The 20,548-nt window shown below is 38.8% G+C and overlaps 1 protein-coding gene and 1 long non-coding RNA gene across 6 annotated transcripts; both read left to right on the forward strand.

Moving 5' to 3' along the window:
- The first annotated feature begins 10 nt into the window (after positions 1 to 10).
- On the forward strand, positions 11 to 18,059 carry LOC103523162 (fatty acid-binding protein, muscle). 5 transcript variants are annotated; one of them, XM_008488231.3, is made up of 6 exons: positions 5,552 to 5,741; positions 5,987 to 6,012; positions 9,583 to 9,632; positions 15,778 to 15,905; positions 16,794 to 16,940; positions 17,887 to 18,059. In XM_008488231.3, the coding sequence occupies exons 2-6, from the start codon at positions 5,987 to 5,989 to the stop codon at positions 17,935 to 17,937; spliced, it is 402 nt and encodes a 133-aa protein (XP_008486453.1). In that variant the 5' UTR covers positions 5,552 to 5,741; the 3' UTR covers positions 17,938 to 18,059. The 5 variants fall into 5 exon arrangements, with proteins under 5 accessions (XP_008486467.1, XP_008486453.1, XP_008486460.1 ...); XM_008488245.3 differs by lacking the exons at positions 5,552 to 5,741; positions 5,987 to 6,012; positions 9,583 to 9,632 and adding exons at positions 11 to 203; positions 2,923 to 3,053; XM_008488238.3 differs by lacking the exon at positions 9,583 to 9,632 and having other exon boundaries at positions 5,987 to 6,062.
- Positions 18,060 to 20,245: 2,186 nt separating this feature from the next.
- On the forward strand, positions 20,246 to 20,548 carry LOC113473315. The gene is made up of 2 exons (XR_003395323.1): positions 20,246 to 20,340; positions 20,409 to 20,548. It is a non-coding gene; the product is annotated as an uncharacterized LOC113473315 (long non-coding RNA).

Genomic DNA, 20,548 nt, shown 5'->3' on the forward strand with positions numbered 1-20,548 from the left:
TCGCTGCTTTTGCGTCACCGGTTCTTGTCGCGATTCCCCTTCTGATTTCTGAGATTCTGAGAGAGATTAGATTAGATTTAGATCCCATCCCAGATTAAGTTCTAGTATTCTTCAGCTCTTCCGTTTTAGTATTCAGTTGGATTATCAAGTATTCAAGTAGCATTAAGTAGTGGTGAGAGTTAGTTACACCGTGTAACTTACACGTAAGTTCATTTCTTAATAATTTCCTTGTTCCTCCTTAAAGTAGGTAGGTATACTTCTTTACAAGAACTTCCAAATTCCCGTAAGTTTACCTACCTACTTAGGTATATTTTTCGCTTGGGAGTAACTCCAGATGAGCCTTCCCAATTTTACATTTCAAAGGCTTTTTGTGGTCCAACAGTTTCTCTTATTATGTTGTGTAAGTGTAAGTGACACAAGTTACAAAAAATCTGAGTGGGTTGTGGAGACATATTGCTTAAATATCAGCTAGATGGCTCTACTTACCAATGTCCTATTCATCAAGCACTCAGTTTCATATTATGATATTAACTATTGTGCTGGGAGTAACTCCAGATGAGCCTTCCCAATTTTACATTTCAAAGGCTTTTTGTGGTCCAACAGTTTCTCTTATTATGTTGTGTAAGTGACACAAGTTACAAAAAATCTGAGTGGGTTGTGGAGACAGATTGCTTAAATATCAGCTAGATGGCTCAACTTACCAATGTCCTATTCATCAAGCACTCAGTTTCATATTATGATATTAACTATTGTGACACCTTTGGAATCCCTATCTTAGAGCTTAGACCACTGTGAACCAAACAAATCCAGTCCCTGAGTGTAGGTATCCCTTCGATTCACTAAATTCACATTTTCAAAACATTTTTTTTTTTTTTAAATACAATTTGACTGGTTACTTATTTAGGTACCTATTTATGTTGAGTTATACCTACTTCATATTTTTTTATTTTATAATATGTGTATTTTTTCCTATGTACTATATAATATGTAATTTACTAAAAACCCCTAAAAAAAAAAAAAAAAAAAAAAAAAAAAAAAAAAACTTACCAAATCAACAACAAATCATAATGGCTCATATTGCTGCTAGGTATATCTTTTCTCATCCGAGAAAAAGGAAACAGTATCTAGCTTCTCATTCTCTGTCAAGAAACTCCACTCTTTTGGTCTTATTTTTGAGGTTACAAACCCTCAGGAAATAAAAGTAAGCAGGTAGCCCAAGTTAGCTTGACAGACGAATATAACAATTAATAGTTAAACAAAAATCGTTGATCGGTTATGGTTGAGCACACCAAGTTAGCTTGACAGACGAATATAACAATTAATAGTTAAACAAAAATCGTTGATCGGTTATGGTTGAGCACAATTGCTATGTATTTCAAAGTCGTTCCGAGTCTTTTAAAGTCGTTCCGAGCAAAACGTAAGTAACGTAACATAACATCAGATGGAAAAGTGGCTCTGTAGTCAATATCTATTTTATTCAATGAATTTGATGGCACATTCGTTCTCTTTTGACAAAATCTTTGATGGCAAATTCGAGGAAATCAGGCTGTATGTCGTAATTTATTGGTGTAAAAAAAAGTGGATATAACTTTCGAAATTTTTTGATATTGGCTTGTTTCAAGCGCATATTTCGTGAACCATCATTCCTAGAACCCTTACATGTACACCGATTGATTTCTCGCGAAAAGTTACATAGTAAAGACTCCTTGGTCATCTTAAATACTCTAATGGAAAGTCTTGTAAAAAAAAAAAAATCATGTTGAAATATTTGGAGATATCACAGAGAGGAGAGAGGGAGCAGAGAGAACCTTCCAGTCTGAAAGCAGAAGAGAGAATGAGCTCTGACAAAAATCTAGGTCTGAAGAAACCTCCCCTTGACCCCCTACTACCAAAAACCATGTAAGGGGTCAGGGGAAATGTAGGGGGTTGAGGGGAGGATTCTCCTACATTTTGACCATAGGTTTGAAGTTCGGACTTAATTTACTCATTTCCCCTCCATTTTCATAAGTGGAAGGTCCTCATCGATTCTTCTGTAATAAGTCACCTATTCGCGGTTTGCTCGTGGTATTCGCGGTTGGCTCGCGGTATCTGCAGTTGTTCGCGGTATTCGCGGATTGTTCGCGGTATCCGCGGTTTGTTCACGGTATCCGCGGTTTGTTCGCGGTATCCGCGGTTTGTTCGCGGTATCCGCGGTTTGTTCGCGGTATCCGCGGTTTGTTCGCGGTATCCGCGGTTTGTTCGCGGTATCCGCGGTTTGTTCGCGGTATCCGCGGTTTGTTCGCGGTATCCGCGGTTTGTTCGCGGTATCCGCGGTTTGTTCGCGGTATGAACAATTTCTTATTAAATCTCATGTCATGACACACCTGTGATATCAACATTAGACTGTACAAGTGGACTTGACAATGAATGGGAAATAATAGTAAAGGAGGCATAGGGATAGCATAGGTGGAGAGGTTTCATACATTGACCCACAGATTAAGTGGAGCAATTTTGGTTATGTATGTAGTAAAATAGGCAGTTAGTAATACACACAAAAGTTGTGAATAGGCTCTCTGCTTCACCACAAATCATTCAGATAGTTTCCTGACAATCTTTTATTATTATTTTCTCTCTCTTCCCAACAACCTTCTAATTAGAATAGAATAATTATGCCTTTTGTATACTGCTAGCATAAGGCTGAAAAGTCCCTTTCCTCTCACAGTCAAAACTCTAACAAAGTAATAGGAAGCAACTTGCAACTTGGGTAAAATAAATGGTTTTTATTAAAATATTACTTATATTTTTTGTATGTCCTTTCTCACTGATTTTAACTTAATGTTGCACATTGTTAAAAATAAAAATGTCATACAACATCATCTCTCCAATGTATTAAGTACCTAATACAATAAATAAAAAATATGAAAATAATATTGTTGTTTTCAGGTGAACTCCATAGTTGTCAGAACTCCAAAGTTGTTAGAACTCCAAACACATCACAATGGTTGACAAGTATTTGAACAAGAAGTACAAGCTTTCCAAGAGCGAGAACTTTGATGAGTTGATGAAAGCTTTAGGTAAGTTGCACAACAAATTTGTTTGTTTGTTTTTTTTTTTTACTTTCTATTACTACAGTTATGTAGAGCGAAGTTATACTAGTAATGAGAAAGTATTGCAATCAGTCCATTTTTTACTTTCTATTTTTTTTTTTTTTCTTCAGAGGTTTGGTAATTTCAAAAGGTTCCTCTAATTATTTATTACTGTTAGGTTGGCCACTCACAACACAACAGGTCTTGAGTGATAGTTTTGCATTACAGTTAAAACCTGTTGTGAGTGACCGGTCTTACTATCTACTTAACTCTAATATGCCTTGTTTTTATTAGAACTTGAATAACCAGAGATGCTACTACCTCAAGTAAAAAGCAATCTTAAGTAAAATACTAAAAAAAATAAATAAATAAATAAAAAAAAAAAAACAACATACTCGTATGCTCTGATGTTTTTAAGAATGTTTTTTTTTTATTATTATTATTATCTTTTAACACTCTTGTGTCATTTGAACTTTTTAAGGATTTTACATAATTATGGTAAGAGTACCTAACTACCTACATTACTTTGGAAAAGAAAAAGAAGCTAATGGGGGACAGGATAAAGAAGCTTTGCTAGGTCACTAGGTATTCTTATTATTTATTATGATACTTATTTGAGGAAAAATGGTATGTACATGGTACACCACAGAAAGAAAGAAAGAAAGACTTTTTTCTGAAAAGCTCGAAAAACAGGTTTAGGCAGTGTGCTTTATCTTAAGCAGCAATGTATGACTATTTCGGAAGTACTAATGACTAATTAAGGAAACTGAACACACATGGTACGGTAATAAAGCGATTGGGCAGTTCGTCTAAGAATAATAAATAAAAGATGTTTCTCCGAATGTCCGGCTAAGTAAATCTCGAAAACATAGCGACAAAGAGTTTAGTAGGTCGACAACATTGGTAGTTTGGTAGTATGTACCTATTTTTACTGATCACAGATCTTTTAGTATACGTACACCTACCTGTTTTATTATTATTATTTAAGACGACTCTATTCTTATAAGACCGGCTCCAGCCTAGCATTCTAGGTACACTTCATAACTTCTTCTTATCTTCTTTCCTGTTATTCTCTACGAAGCAGTAGATACTGTACGAGTATACCTAAGTTCATCCATCAGACCATCATTCATCTCCTAGTTAGTTAGTATATTTACATCCACTTGTAGGCGAGTATAGGCATATACCTACATAATACTAGGTAGGCATATCTCATACATAGGTACGTTCCCACTTGTGAGTTTCTCACGATTTTTTTCCGAATGTCCTTGTAGGTAATGTGATTTAAATGAGTGTTTCCACTTAGGCACGACACGATTTTTTTCCGAATGACAAGTGGAAACAGCCCTTTAGGTTGTTAGTTTCATACATACTTATGTATGTAAGTATTTACATACATGTGTAGCCATATCTTTTAACTACCTATTTTATTAGGTAGGCATATCTCATACATTTTATCTCCTTTATCATTAACAACTTCTGTGTTCAAGTACCATAGGAACAATCACAGGTAAAATTCGAGATATCAAGGACGCTCAAACACGTATAAAATGATTAAAATGCGTTTTTCATGATCTAACTTCTTGATCAATAAATTTTATCGAGTTTTCCTCGTAGGAAACTGGGGAAAATTAGAATTTCAACTTGATTCAGGGCCGTATTTCGGAGGGGGCAGAAGGCCTGGGCCGTCCTGAGGCTTGTGTTTATTCCTAAACATGTATTGTAATGTATAGAAATGTGAGAAATGCAAAAAAATATATATTGGCCTCATCTGAATGGGAGTATCCCCCCCGATACCCGATATTCAACTGTTCGAATTCTTCCCCCCCCTCGCTGAAATACTGGATTGTTCGCGGTATCCGCGGTTTGTTCGCGGTATCCGCGGTTTGTTCGCGGTATCCGCGGTTTGTTCGCGGTATTCGCGTATCTGTTGTGACGCAGTGGGAATAGGGTGGAAAATCTTGAAAAAGTAGACTAGAAATTTGGAAAAAATGGACTGGAAAACCGAGAAAAGTCAGGGAATTTTATTTTTCCATTTTGGTAGACACCCTGTAATGGCGCTTCTGCCTTGTGAGCGCTAGATTACGGGTTGAATTCTCACTCGGGGCGAATTTTATCCGAACTAGATCAGGTTGGAAGGTTTGTTCTCGGAACGGCTGGCTTTCTCCTATCCTGTCCTCCTTTCGACTATTGGATGATAAGACCTCCGTTGTAACAGATCCCTTTTCTACTGCTGATTCTGCAGGAAAATAAATTTTGCGATATTAATGTTGCTAGATTTTTGGTCTTGTGTTTTTCTTAGGATGAGACACCTGTTTTTGAGTTTCCTCTATCAAATTTTATGAAGGGAGCTTTCTCCTCGGGGTCCCCACATTGTCAACCGTTCCCCGACACACACGGTTTATTTGTTAAGGAAGTCGAACTGTTATCAGTTTGGGGTAATCTGTGGCTCCCCAGTGAAAGTCCAAACTCACCTAACCGAAAACAGACGTTCAAGTTTTACCAGTTTGCTCTATTCAGGTCTATTTTCTCACTGTGCAGCGTCTATGCAATTTATTTTTACAACGTCATTCTGTGCTAACGAGACAGTCATTTTGCAAGGAAGTGTTTTGCTTTCTTAGTTCATTTTTTTTACGTTTCGTTGTTGTTTCTGTGTGTTTTCTTCTTTCCGGCAAAGTTTGGGGTAATCTGTGGCTCCCCAGTGAAAGTCCAAACTCACCTAACCGAAAACAGACGTTCAAGTTTTACCAGTTTGCTCTATTCACGTCTATTTTCTCACTGTGCAGCGTCTTTGCAATTAATTTTTACAACGTCATTCTGTGCTAACGAGACAGTCATTTTGCAAGGAAGTGTTTTGCTTTCTTAGTTCTTTTTTTTTACGTTTCGTTGTTGTTTCTGTGTGTTTTCTTCTTTCCGGCAAGATGGTTTTGAGTTTTCTGAACAGAAAGTACAAGCTGGCTACCAGCGAAAAGTTCGATGAGTACATGAAAGCAATGGGTGAGTTTCGGCTATTGAAATAGCTTTCGCTTTCCTGATTAGGATTAATAGATTTCCTCTGATTGTTCGATTAATTTTATGCATAACGCCTTGTCTCATTCAGTAATCTCAGACCTCTGATCAGACTTCATAGCAAAAGTGCTGACAGATTGCTTACTTCAGTTAAATCAATAATAAATCAGTAATAATATACTCTTTTATGAACATGAGGCAGAGGTGGAACCTTATCTCATTTTGTTTTCATTCCATTTTCTGAGCTAAGAGTGATATTGTTATAGAAACTTCTAACACCAAAGGTAAAAGGTACCTATGTACATTGTTGCACAGTAATATTTAACACCTGTTGATTATTCTACTTATATTTTTTATTATTATTATTATTTAATTTAGTGTTTCATGTTGTTAAAATGTATCAGTATTGGTAAAAAAAAAAATCTCATTTTTTTATAACAAATATATCAAATCTTATCTTATCTTAATAAATAGTAAGGTACTTGTGCACAAGTCACATCCGTGGAATATTGCTACCAAAGGAACTGGCACAAATGACCAGTGACCCTGATTATAACAGGGTTAGGTTAAACATGACAAGCTGGCAACCAGCGAAAAGTTCGATGAGTACATGAAAGCAATGGGTGAGTTTTGGCTATTGAAATAGCTTTCCTGATTAGGATTAATAGATTTCCTCTGATTGTTCGATTAATTTTATGCATAACGCCTTGTCTCGTTCAGTACACTGGCAATAGGCAACCCAAATATTGGGCAGTTCGTCTAAGAATAATAAATAAAAGATGTTTCTCCGAATGTCCGGCTAAGTAAATCTCGAAAACATACCGAAAAAGAGTTGGTAGGTCGACAATATTGGTAGTTTGGTAGTATGTACCTATTTTTACTGACCACAGATCTTTTAGTATACGTATACCTACCTGTTTTATTATTATTATTATCATCATTATTATTTAAGACGACTCTATTCCTATAAGACCGGCTCCAGCCTAGCATTCTAGGTACACTTCATAATTTCTTATCTTCTTTCCTGTTATTCTCTACGAAGCAGTAGATATTGTACGAGTATACCTAAGTTCATCCATCATTCATCTCCTAGTTAGTTAGTATATTTACATCCACATGTAGGCGAGTATAGGCATATCTTATACCTACATATCATTAGGTAGGCATATCTCATATACATAGGTACGTTCCCACTTGTGAGTTTCACACGATTTTTTTTCCGAATGACAAGTGGAAACGGCCCTTTAGGTTGTTAGTTTCATACATACTTATGTATGTAAGTATTTACATACATGTGTAGCCATATCTCTTACCTACCTATTTTATTAGGTAGGCATATCTCATACATTTTATCTCCTTTATCATTAACAACTTGGGGTGTTTTGTTTGTAATTTTAGATGTATTCTTAAATAAATACAAACAGTTTACTTCTGTGTTCAAGTACCACAGGAACAATCACAGGTAAAATTCGAGATATCATCAAGGACGCTCAAACACGTATAAAATGCGTTTTTCATGATCTAACTTCTTGATCAATAAATTTTGTAGAGTTTTCCTCGTAGGAAAATAGGGAAAATTAGAATTTCAACTTGATTCAGGGCCGTATTTCGGAGGGCGCAGGGGGCCTGGGCCGTCCTCATAGGTGGAGAGGTTTCATACATTGACCCACAGATTAAGTGGAGCAATTTTGGTTATGTATGTAGTAAAATAGGCAGTTAGTAATACACACAAAAGTTGTGAATAGGCTCTCTGCTTCACCACAAATCATTCAGATAGTTTCCTGACAATCCATAGGTGGAGAGGTTTCATACATTGACCCACAGATTAAGTGGAGCAATTTTGGTTATGTATGTAGTAAAATAGGCAGTTAGTAATACCCACAAAAGTTGTGAATAGGCTCTCTGCTTCACCACAAATCATTCGGATAGTTTCCTGACAATTTTTTATTATTATTTTCTCTCTCTTCCCAACAACCTTCTAATTAGAATAGAATATGCCTTTTGTATACTGCTAGCATAAGGCTGAAAAGTCCCTTTCCTCTCACAGTCAAAACTCTAACAAAGTAATAGGAAGCAACTTGCAACTTGGGTAAAATAAATGGTTTTTATTAAAATATTACTTATATTTTTTGTATGTCCTTTCTCACTGATTTTAACTTAATGTTGCACATTGTTAAAAATAAAAATGTCATACAACATCATCTCTCCAATGTATTAAGTACCTAATACAATAAATAAAAAATATGAAAATAATATTGTTGTTTTCAGGTGAACTCCATAGTTGTCAGAACTCCAAAGTTGTTAGAACTCCAAACACATCACAATGGTTGACAAGTATTTGAACAAGAAGTACAAGCTTTCCAAGAGCGAAAACTTTGATGAGTTGATGAAAGCTTTAGGTAAGTTGCACAACAAATTTGTTTGTTTGTTTTTTTTTTTTACTTTCTATTACTACAGTTATGTAGAGCGAAGTTATACTAGTAATGAGAAAGTATTGCAATCAGTCCATTTTTTACTTTCTATTTTTTTTTTTTTTCTTCAGAGGTTTGGTAATTTCAAAAGGTTCCTCTAATTATTTATTACTGTTAGGTTGGCCACTCACAACACAACAGGTCTTGAGTGATAGTTTTGCATTACAGTTAAAACCTGTTGTGAGTGACCGGTCTTACTATCTACTTAACTCTAATATGCCTTGTTTTTATTAGAACTTGAATAACCAGAGATGCTACTATCTCAAGACAGGTTTTTAGGAAGTGTGCTTTATCTTAAGCAGCAATGTATGACTATTTCGGAAGTACTAATGACTAATTAAGGAAACTGAACACACATGGTACGGTAATAAAGCGAGTGTGTGGAGAGGATTTTAAATCGTGTAATTACAAAGTACGGTATTTAATCATACGGTATTAGACATGCTCAACACATTCATACAGTTTACTGTTAAAGAAGTATTTAATTGCAAAGTACCAGTCTAGGCACAAGCTAATTAAATGGGTCTGAATTCTATTAGAACTCAAGTAAGTAAGGAGCTAATTGAAAGAACAGAGTAGTGAGTTTTAACTTGATGCTTATTCTTTTCATTTTGCCTAGATAGTTTGGAGCACGTCTGCCTTGTAAGTGCTAGATCGTGGGTTCGATTCCCGCCCGCCGTGGATTATATCCTGAACAGATATAAGGTTCGTTCTCGGAACTATATTACTTTGGAAAAGAATAAGAAGCTAATGGGGGACAGGATAAAGAAGCTTTGCTAGGTCACTATTAGGTACTCTTATTATTTATTATGATACTTATTTGAGGAAAAACGGTATAGAATAGAATATACCTTGTTTCTCCTGCCAGAACTGAAAAGTCCCTTTACTCCCGCAGTCTAAACAAGGTCTTATATATTTCATAGGTAAAGTTTACAGATAAGTATATGTACATGGTACATATACTTATCTGTAATGTACATGGTACACCACAGAAAGAAAGACTTTTTGTTCTGAAAAGCTCGAAAAATGAACAGAAAGTACAAGCTGGCAACCAGCGAAAAGTTCGATGAGTACATGAAAGCAATGGGTGAGTTTTGGCTATTGAAATAGCTTTCCTGATTAGGATTGATAGATTTCCTGATTGTTCGATTAATTTTATGCATAACGCCTTGTCTCGTTCACCTCCACCCTAGTACGTACTTAGGTACTACAGTATAACCTCGATTGTTACAACTAATTGGGACCGGGGGTAGTTGAAATGATCACTTTCTATGATCTTTTCCTCTGATAAGGTAGAATATCCTTTGAAATATAGAATTAACAATGGATTTTGGAGTTGAAATTATGGAAGTTGAAATTATCGAGGTTCTACTGTACTTAGAATAGGTAGATTTTTGTCATAATTTTGGGTTCACCGTGTGCTTGCTGCTACGGGATGTACGACCCGACGGCCGCTGAGCTTCAGGAACTCCCTGTGTTTTCTCCACAATAAAGCGAGTGTGTGGAGAGGATTTTAAATCGTGTAATTACAAAGTACGGTATTTAATCATACGGTATTAGACATGCTCAACACATCCATACAGTTTACTGTTAAAGTATTTAATTGCAAAGTACCAGTCTAGGCACAAGCTAATTAAATGGGTCTGAATTCTCTTAGAACTCAAGTAAGGAGCTAATTGAAAGAACAGAGTAGTGAGTTTTAACTTGATGCTTTTTACTTTCCTTATTCTTTTAATTTTGCCTAGATAGTTTGGAGCACGTCTGCCTTGTAAGTGCTAGGTTTTCTCCACTAATTACGAGTTAGTCTGATAAGGGCACTGGTTTATCAATCGCCTTGCAGTGCTAGATTAGGTCGCTATGCGTCTAAGATAATTTCAGACGCGTAGAACTTGAGGGGCCAGCCAAGTTGGCTTGGAGGGGCCAGTCTAGTTAGCTTGGTAGGTAGCGCGCCTGCCCTGTAAGCGCTAGGTCGCGGGTTGGATTCCCGCCTTGGGCGGTTTTTATCCAAAAGAGATAGCCAAGGTGCACATTGAGCTGTTTCACACAAAGGTTTTGGAACAATAATTTCTCTGTGACTTTATTGTGATGTTAAAATTGTAAACAGAAAATTTCATTATTATTATTTTCATCCCCCCCCCTCTGAAGGTGATCTACCAGTCAACCATTTTCTTGTTTTATTGTTATATTTTTTGATCTGCATGTTTTTGCAACAGTGATCTAAATTTTGTCTTGGGCAGTTCGTCTAAGAATAATAAATAAAAGATGTTTCTCCGAATGTCCGGCTAAGTAAATCTCGAAAACATAGCGACAAAGAGTTAGTAGGTCGACAACATTGGTAGTTTGGTAGTATGTACCTATTTTTACTGACCACAGATCTTTTACTATACGTATACCTACCTGTTTTATTATTATTATTTAAGACGACTCTATTCTTATAAGACCGGCTCCAGCCTAGCATTCTAGGTACACTTCATAACTTCTTATCTTCTTTCCTGTTATTCTCTACGAAGCAGTAGATACGGGAGGGAGCAGAGAGAACCTTCCAGTCTGAAAGCAGAAGAGAGAATGAGCTCTGACAAAAATCTAGGTCTGAAGAAACCTCCCCTTGACCCCCTACTACCAAAAACCATGTAGGGGGTCAGGGGAAATGTAGGGGGTTGAGGGGAGGATTCTCCTACATTTTGACCATAGGTTTGAAGTTTGGACTTAATTTACTCATTTACTCATTTCCCCTCATTTTCACAAGTGGAAGGTCCTCATCGATTCTTCTGTGATAAGTCACCTATTCGCGGTTTGCTCGTGGTATTCGCGGTTGGCTCGCGGTATCTGCGGTTGTTTGTGGTATTCGCGGATTGTTCGCGGTATTCGCGGTTTGTTCTCGGTATCCTCGGTTTGTTCGCGGTATCCGCGGTTTGTTCGCGGTATTCGCGTTTTGTTCGCGGTATTCGCGTTTTGTTAGCGGTATCCGCGGTTTGTTCGTTGCTACTTGCTAGATCAAAGACCATTTTAAGATATAAGAGATTTAGCTAACAACACGTACGGACGTACACTAAAAACCCACTTTGAGGATTAGGTCTAGGGACAAACAGCCTTAAATGATGGGTTGAGCTTCTCTTCTCTTCTTTTCTCTTCTCTTCTTTTCTCTTCTCTTCTCTTCTCTTCTCTTCTCTTCTCTTCTCTTCTCTTCTCTTGTCTTCTCTTCTGTTCTCTTCTGTTCTCTTCTCTTCTCTTGTCTTCTCTTCTGTTCTCTTCTGTTCTCTTCTCTTCTCTTCTGTTCTGTATTTATTTATTCTCGATTAATCCTTTTTGATTTGGATCTCATGTAATTAAATTCATTTTTAATTAATTTAATTCTTGATTAATTTGGATTAAATATGATTGAAATTTCACGTGGGACAAGGACTCTGATTGTTCTAGTTTTCCTCTATACATAAAGATAAATAACTCAATAATGATTGATTGATTGGTTGATTGATTAACAAATCAACGAGTAAAACCCATGTATAAATAAAGTTTCACTTGCCAGCCTAGTTAGTTTGGACTTTGGAGTCTTTGGAGAGTAGCGCGTCTCCTTTGCAAGCGCAAGGTCCAAGGTCGCGGGTTGGATTCCCCTCAAGGGTGAAAGTTATCCTTTACACATACCTAATAGATATTTTTTTCAAGAGGTTTGACAGAGGGAACTGTAACTGCTATGGTCTTATCGTCCCAAAATCAGAGAAGGAAGAGAGGGATAGGAGAAAGCCAGCCGTTCCGAGAACGAACATTATCCCATCAGGATAAAATCCGCCCCGGGCGGGAATCGAACCATTTTAAAGAGGTTTGACAGAGGGAACTGTAACTGCTATGGTCTTATCGTCCCGAAATCGAAGAGAGAAGGAAGCCAGGTGGAAGAAAGTTGACAGAGGGAACTGTAACTGCTATGGTCTTATCGTCCCGAAATCGAAGAGAGAAGGAAGACAGGATAGGAGAAAGCGATTATCGTCCCGAAATCGAAGAGAGAAGGAAGACAGGATAGGAGAAAGCCTGCCGACAGAGGGAACTGTAACTGCTATGGTCTTATCGTCCCGAAATCGAAGAGAGAAGGAAGACAGGATAGGAACACAGAGGGAACTGTAACTGCTATGGTCTTATCGTCCCGAAATCGAAGAGAGAAGGAAGACAGGATAGGAGAAAGCCAGGGGGAACTGTAACTGCTATGGTCTTATCGTCCCGAAATCGAAGAGAGAAGGAAGACAGGATAGGAGAAAGCCAGCCGTTCCGTAACTGTACTTTTTTAAGCGAATGCAAATATCAAGTTTTTTTTTAAAGAGGTTTGACAGAGGGAACTGTGACTGCTAGAGAAATCGAAGAGAGAAGGAAGACAGGATAGGAGAAAGCCAGCCGTTCCGAGAACGAACATTATCCCATCAGGATAAAAAAAAAAAACACATGTATTTTTTTGTTAAGAGGTTTGACAGAGGGAACTGTAACTGCTATGGTCTTATCGTCCCAAAATCAAGAGAGAAGGAATTTTTTTAAAGAGGTTTAACAGAGGGAACTGTAACTGCTATGGTCTTATCGTCCCGAAATCGAAGAGAGAAGGAAGAGAGGGATAGGAGAAAGCCAGCCGTTCCGAGAACGAACATTATCCCATCAGGATAAAATCCGCCCCGGGCGGGAATCGAACCAGATAGGAGAAAGCCAGCCGTTCCGAGAACGAACATTATCCCATCAGGATAAAATCCGCCCCGGGCGGGAATCGAACCCGGGGCCTAGCGCTAACAAGGCAGACGCGCTACCAACTAAGCTAACTAATAGGCTGGCGGATACCTAATAGAATATACTTTGTTTAACCTGCTGGATTTGCTTGTTTTCGGTGCTTAAGGTTTGTTTTCGGCCCGGCTGGCTTTATCCTATTCTTTCGTACTTTGGTCTTATCCTGCAAACTGTTAGTATAATGGAACAACTTGTTCTAAGCTGACAGTCTAAACAAAGCACTACTTATACCCGTTGTAGGTTGTTTTCGGCCCGGCTGGCTTTATCCTATTCTTTCGTACTTTGGTCTTATCCTGCAAACTGTTAGTATGATGGAACAACTTGTTCTAAGCTGACAGTCTAAACAAAGCACTACTTACACCGGTTGTAGAATTTTTGGGATACCTACCTAATGCTTAATGTATATACATGTACTTAGAAGTATTGCCAACAACTTGTTCTAAGCTGACAGTCTAAACAAAGCACTACTTACACCGGTTGTAGAATTTTTGGGATACCTACCTAATGCTTAATGTACATACATGTAGAAGTATTGCCTGGTGAATCACTGTCAAAGTACACGTGAGTTGATCAATTGATACTCCTTCTCTGAAATAAATCATACAACTCTCATCCTATCAGAGAGACGCAATTTAGCTGATGCGGGTATCTATGGTTGTACACTATCCAGTTATGTATATAGGGTACCTCGGTCTTCTTCTTTTTTTTCGCCTTTTCCCGTTGTTTTCGGCCCGGCTGGCTTTATCCTATTCTTTCGTACTTTGGTCTTATCCTGCAAACTGTTAGTATGATGGAACAACTTGTTCTACGCTGACATTCTAAACAACTTATACCCGTTGTAGAATTTTTGGGATACCTACCTAATGCTTAATGTACATACATGTACATGTATTGCATGGTGAATCACTGTCAAAGTACATGTGAGTTGATCAATTGATACTCCTTCTCTGAAATAAATCATACAACTCTCAGCCTATCAGAGAGACGCAATTTAGCTGATGCGGGTATCTATGGTTGTACACTATCCAGTTATATAGGGTACCTCGGTCTTCTTCTTCTTCTTTGCCTTTTTCCCTCTATACAATATTCTTCGGCGTTTTTCGTCAGCCTCCCAATCAGCCCTAACTAGAGTGATTGGTTTGGACTCTCATTTGGTTTTGGTTTCAAATTTTACGAGCGGATGCCCTTCACACTCAACCTACTTTTTTTTAGCAAGGGAAATTCAGGCTGGTATACTCCCTGTTTAAAGTCTCCCAGCCAGACTAAGCTGATCTACTCCCTGTTTAACGTCCCCCAGCCAGACAGGGTACCTCGGTACCTGGTATAAAAGTCCCTGTTTAAAGTCTCCCAGCCAGACTAAGCTGATCTACTCCCTGTTTAACGTCCCCCAGCCAGACAGGGTACCTCGGTACCTGGTATGACGTAATTCAGTGTGTGATCCTGCGATCAGTCGCACCCTGTATGTCCCGTATTCGTGCCTAGGAATTAATCAATTATCCGATTCGAATATTCCTAGGCTCCTGTCTCACAGTAGTCACAACGTTATAATATACAGGGCCGTTCATAGAACTGGGCCTCGGTGTTAACACCGACAATGGGGGCCCCCCTCACATTTTTTTCTTCTTCGATAAACAATACTATAGGTAGTTTTTCATTTTCCTAAAAAATAATAATAACAAGTAAAAATAAAAAATTGATAAAAAATAAAATTAATTAAAAACTCCTGGTTGGACGACCCACATGGACGACCCTGATATTTTGGGGTTCATGATTCATGACCCGCGATGCCATCGGATCATGTTTATTCATGAGATTGTCAGTAGCGCTGCCATGAATCATTAGGAAAAAAAAATGAATGTCATATTCGAACAATAAATCACAAAGGATTCTCTCTCCTTAATTTATTTGAATTAGATTAAAGTATTTTGGGGTTCATGATTCATGACCCGCGATGCCATCGGATCATGTTTATTCATGAGATTGTCAGTAGCGCTGCCATGAATCATTAGAAAAAAAAATGAATGTCATATTCGAACAATAAATCACAAAGGATTCTCTCTCCTTAATTTATTTGAATTAGATTAAAAGAATGACGACTATTTCAAGATAAGGAGTCAGCTTCCGTGGTATACTGGTATAGTTGTCATTACACTTGCTACTTGCTAGATCAAAGACCATTTTAAAGATATAAGAGATTTAGCTAACAACACGTACGGACGTACACTAAAAACCCATTTTGAGGCTTAGCTCTAGGGACAAACAGCCTTAAATGATGGGTTGAGCTTCTCTTCTCTTCTTTTCTCTCCTCTCCTCTCTTCCCTTCCCTTCCTTTCTCTTCACTTCCGTTTCCTTCTCTTCTCTTCTCTTGTCCTCTCTTCTCCTCTCCTCTCCTTTTTTCTTCTGTTCTATTTTCCTCCCTTCTATTCTATCATTTTGATTGCTAACTAAAACCCGATTTCGTTCTGTTTGTCTCACAGGTGTGGGTCTGATTACTCGCAAGGTGGGAGCCTCAGTCTCGCCAGTGCTGGAGTTGGAGAAGGATGACAGTGGCACATACACGCTTCATTCCAATTCTACCTTCAAGAATCACGCCATCAAATTCAAGGTAATTATTAAACTACGGGATGACAGTGGCACATACACGCTTCATTCCAATTCTACCTTCAAGAATCACGCCATCAAATTCAAGGTAATTATTAAACTACAGAGTCATTCAATGAACTAGTATGTTTTTGACTTCGGTGTTACTGGTATGATTTTGACTTCAGCAGTAGCGGGCAGCTTTCATTGTGTTCACAACAAAGGGGATTTTTTTCACGGTTCTCTATTCTTTAGAGCAACGGAAAAATCCCCAATCGCGTTTTTCGTCAGCCTCTCAATCAGCTTTAACTAGGGTGATTGCTTTGGGCTGACATTTGGTTTTGGGTACAAATTTTACGAGGGGATGCCCTTCGCACTCAACCTTTGCTATTTCTTTAGCAAGGAAATTGGGGGAAAACAAAGGATGACAGTGGCACATACACGCTTCATTCCAATTCTACCTTCAAGAATCACGCCATCAAATTCAAGGTAATTATTAAACTACAGAGTTATTCAATGAACTAGTATGATTTTGACTTCAGCAGTAGCGGGCAGCTTTCATTGTGTTCACAACAAAGGGGAGTTTTTCACGGTTCTCTATTCTTTAGAGCAACGGAGAAATCCCCAATCGCGTTTTTCGTCAGCCTCTCAATCAGCTTTAACTAGGGTGATTGCTTTGGGCTGACATTTGGTTTTGGCTACAAATTTTACGAGTGGAAGCCCTTCGCACTCAACCTTTGTTATTTCTTTAGCAAGGAAATTGGGGGGATTGCTTTGGGCTGACATTTGGTTTTGGCTACAAATTTTACGAGTGGATGCCCTTCGCACTCAACCTTTGCTATTTCTTTAGCAAGGAAATTGGGGGAAAACTAAAAATCAAATAAATAAATCAAATCACATTTTTGGTTTCCAGATTGGGGAGGAGTTTGATGAGGAGACTCCAGACGGTCGTAAGGTGAAGAGCGTTATCACCATTGATGGAGACACGATGACTCACATCCAGAAGGGAGATAAGGAAACCAAGATCATCCGGGTGTTCTCAGACGATGAAGTCAAAATGGTAAGTACCTATAAGGCCTGTTTTTCTTTCCTCCCCGTATCGATGCGGCGTCAGTTGACGTTCACATTGCGTCAGGAGTGGGGATAATTGTACACCCTAGTTCACAAAGGATACAAGTGACATTTTTTGCGAAATCGAGTTATGTGTTAAAATGGGTTAGTAAAAGATTTATAAACACGGAGCACAAACGATACTTCGTAGAGATGATACCTAGGTATCATTTTTACGGAGTATCGTTTGTGCTCCGTGTTTTTAACCTTTCATTGACCCATTTTAACACAACTCGATTTCGAAAAATATGTCACTTGTACCCTTTGCAAATTTTCACATTGCGTCAGGAGTGGGGATAATTGTACACCCTAGTTCACAAAGGGTACAAGTGACATTTTTTGCGAAATCGAGTTATGAGTTAAAATAGGTTAGTAAAAGATTTATAAACACGGAGCACAAGCGATACTTCGTAGAAATGATACGGAGGATGATACCTAGGTATCATTTTTACGGAGTATCGTTTGTGCTCCGTGTTTTTAACCTTTCATTGACCCATTTATTTTTAAGACAACTCGATTTCGAAAAATATGTCACTTGTACCCATTGTGAATTAGGGTAGGGTGTACAATTAAAATTGTGGAAACTCAACAAACATGACATCTAGGGGAGAAATCACAAAACAATTTTGTATTTGATGCTAATCGAGAGTCGTTTCCGGAATTTAGGACGCCACTCGAAGAGATACGCCAGGTGGGGAAATGAAAAAAAGTAAAAACACGCATCCAGTTCACGTTAAATTCGTATCATACCCGCGCCAGAATGAAAAACACACCCGTAGAAGTCAATTTTTTGCTCACCTGGCCAGACAGGGCCGGGAGAAATCATTGTCAGTCAGGCTATCCAAAGAGTATGAACAGTTCATAAATAAACGATTGTTTCTGCTTTCCTTTCACAGACGCTGACAGTGGACGATATCGTGTGCACCAGAATCTACAAACCTCTGTAAATACCACGAGGCCATCTCTTCCCTAAGCTACGCCACTAGGGGTATTTCTTTATTGGAATAAAAAATTCCCAGTAAAACAAAAGACTTGATTGAAGAATGAAGACTCGGTAACTTTGTGAAGGTCCACTCTAACTACTGGTCCGTATGGAATTCATTTTGTTAGAGACAATTTGATTATTTATTGCATTATACACTGGTCGCTACTCGATTAAAGTAGCTACTCAATTGTCCTCACGAGGCTGAGTGCACCCCGAACTCCAAGCACAGAGCCGAAAGTAAGCACTAGATCGCGGGTTCGGTTCCCGCCTTTTATAAACTTTTGCGCTAGGCAGAAGCGCTATTAAACCAAGCTAACTAGGCTGGCACATTTCGCAATTAAATATCGAGGATACTCCACTGGTTTAAGGTCTTTCGGATTTATGAGCCAATCTCCATCCAAACACAGAGCCGAAAGTAAGCACTAGATCGCGGGTTCGGTTCCCGCCTTTTATAAACTTTTGCGCTAGGCAGAAGCGCTATTAACCAAGCTAAACCAAGGCTGGCACATTTAGCAATTAAATATCGAGGATACTCCACTGGCTTAAGGTTTTTCGGATTTATGAGCCAATCTCCTACAGCCTTTGGAGAAATGCATAAAAAAGAGAGAAATAGAAGGAAAAAGAAGAAGACGGAGACGAAGAAGAAGAAGAAGAAGAAGAAGAAGAAGAAGAGCAGAAGAGGAAGAAGAAGAAGATGAAGAGGGGAAATAGGGAGAAATAGCGAGAGAGAAGAATGGGACTTGAAGCATAAAAAGAGAGTGGGAAGGGACATACCTACCCCTATGTACTTTAGGTTTAGTAAAGGCTCTTTTTTTATCCCTTAGCAAATTAGGTACTTTGTAGTCAAGCCTTTTTATAAGCCTTTTGTATGCATTTCTGTAACACTTTTTCACTCTTTTTTCCCCACGTTTTTTACCTACATATTTTTCCCTTGATTTTTTGCAGGGCTGGTTGTTCAGTGGCTTCCTATGCATCATGCAAAAGGAAAAAAAAAAAAAAAAGCAAGGAAGGAAAAATGAGCTACATACATACCTAATTACGTGGAATTAGGTACCTATACCTACATGGATTAATTTGCATAAAATAGGAGCTGTGAAGTGGTAACCAAACAACATTTATACAATAGCTACCTAGAAGATATGTTTAACAAGAAGCAGATCGGTCACTTAAGAGACTCCGTAGGTTACTTAAGAGGCAGATCGGTCACTTAAGAGGCAGATCGGTCACTTAAGAAGCAGATCGGTCACTTAAGAGACTCCGTAGGTTACTTAAGAGGCAGATCGGTCACTTAAGAGGCAGATCGGTCACTTAAGAAGCAGATCGGTCACTTAAGAGACTCCGTAGGTTACTTAAGAGGCAGATCGGTCACTTAAGAGGCAGATCGGTCACTTAAGAAGCAGATCGGTCACTTAAGAGACTCCGTAGGTTACTTAAGAGGCAGATCGGTCACTTAAGAGGCAGATCGGTCACTTAAGAAGCAGATCGGTCACTTAAGAGACTCCGTAGGTTACTTAAGAGGCAGATCGGTCACTTAAGAGGCAGATCGGTCACTTAAGAAGCAGATCGGTCACTTAAGAGACTCCGTAGGTTACTTAAGAGGCAGATCGGTCACTTAAGAGGCAGATCGGTCACTTAAGAAGCAGATCGGTCACTTAAGAGACTCCGTAGGTTACTTAAGAGGCAGATCGGTCACTTAAGAGGCAGATCGGTCACTTAAGAAGCAGATCGGTCACTTAAGAGACTCCGTAGGTTACTTAAGAGGCAGATCGGTCACTTAAGAGGCAGATCGGTCACTTAAGAAGCAGATCGGTCACTTAAGAGACTCCGTAGGTTACTTAAGAGGCAGATCGGTCACTTAAGAGGCAGATCGGTCACTTAAGAAGCAGATCGGTCACTTAAGAGACTCCGTAGGTTACTTAAGAGGCAGATCGGTCACTTAAGAGGCAGATCGGTCACTTAAGAAGCAGATCGGTCACTTAAGAGACTCCGTAGGTTACTTAAGAGGCAGATCGGTCACTTAAGAGGCAGATCGGTCACTTAAGAAGCAGATCGGTCACTTAAGAGACTCCGTAGGTTACTTAAGAGGCAGATCGGTCACTTAAGAGGCAGATCGGTCACTTAAGAAGCAGATCGGTCACTTAAGAGACTCCGTAGGTTACTTAAGAGGCAGATCGGTCACTTAAGAGGCAGATCGGTCACTTAAGAAGCAGATCGGTCACTTAAGAGACTCCGTAGGTTACTTAAGAGGCAGATCGGTCACTTAAGTTGGTCCAATGGGTCCTGAAGGACTGAAGAGAGACGTAGGTCACTGAAGAGGCAGATCGGTCACTTAAGAGACTCCGTAGGTTACTTAAGAGGCAGATCGGTCACTTAAGAGGCAGATCGGTCAATTAAGAAGCAGATCGGTCAGTTAAGAGACTCCGTAGTCCGTAGGTCACTTAAGAGGCAGATCGGTCACTTAAGAAGCAGATCGGTCACTTAAGAGACTCCGTAGGTTACTTAAGAGGCAGATCGGTCACTGAAGATAGACTCGTTGGTCACTTAAGAGGCAGATCGCTCGTTCACTGGCGGCA

Source organism: Diaphorina citri, unplaced genomic scaffold, assembly GCF_000475195.1.
Source record: "Diaphorina citri unplaced genomic scaffold, Diaci psyllid genome assembly version 1.1 scaffold83, whole genome shotgun sequence".
In the NCBI taxonomy this organism is placed as follows: Eukaryota; Metazoa; Arthropoda; class Insecta; order Hemiptera; family Psyllidae; genus Diaphorina; species Diaphorina citri.

Excerpts from the sequence above, each read along its gene's own strand:
- LOC103523162 (XM_008488245.3), top strand. The coding sequence starts at position 2,978 with ATGGTTGACAAGTATTTGAACAAGAAGTACAAGCTTTCCAAGAGCGAG. Across the intron at positions 15,906-16,793 it reads ATCACGCCATCAAATTCAAG|ATTGGGGAGGAGTTTGATGA; the intron begins GTAATTATTAAA and ends TTTGGTTTCCAG. Across the intron at positions 16,941-17,886 it reads CAGACGATGAAGTCAAAATG|ACGCTGACAGTGGACGATAT; the intron begins GTAAGTACCTAT and ends TTCCTTTCACAG.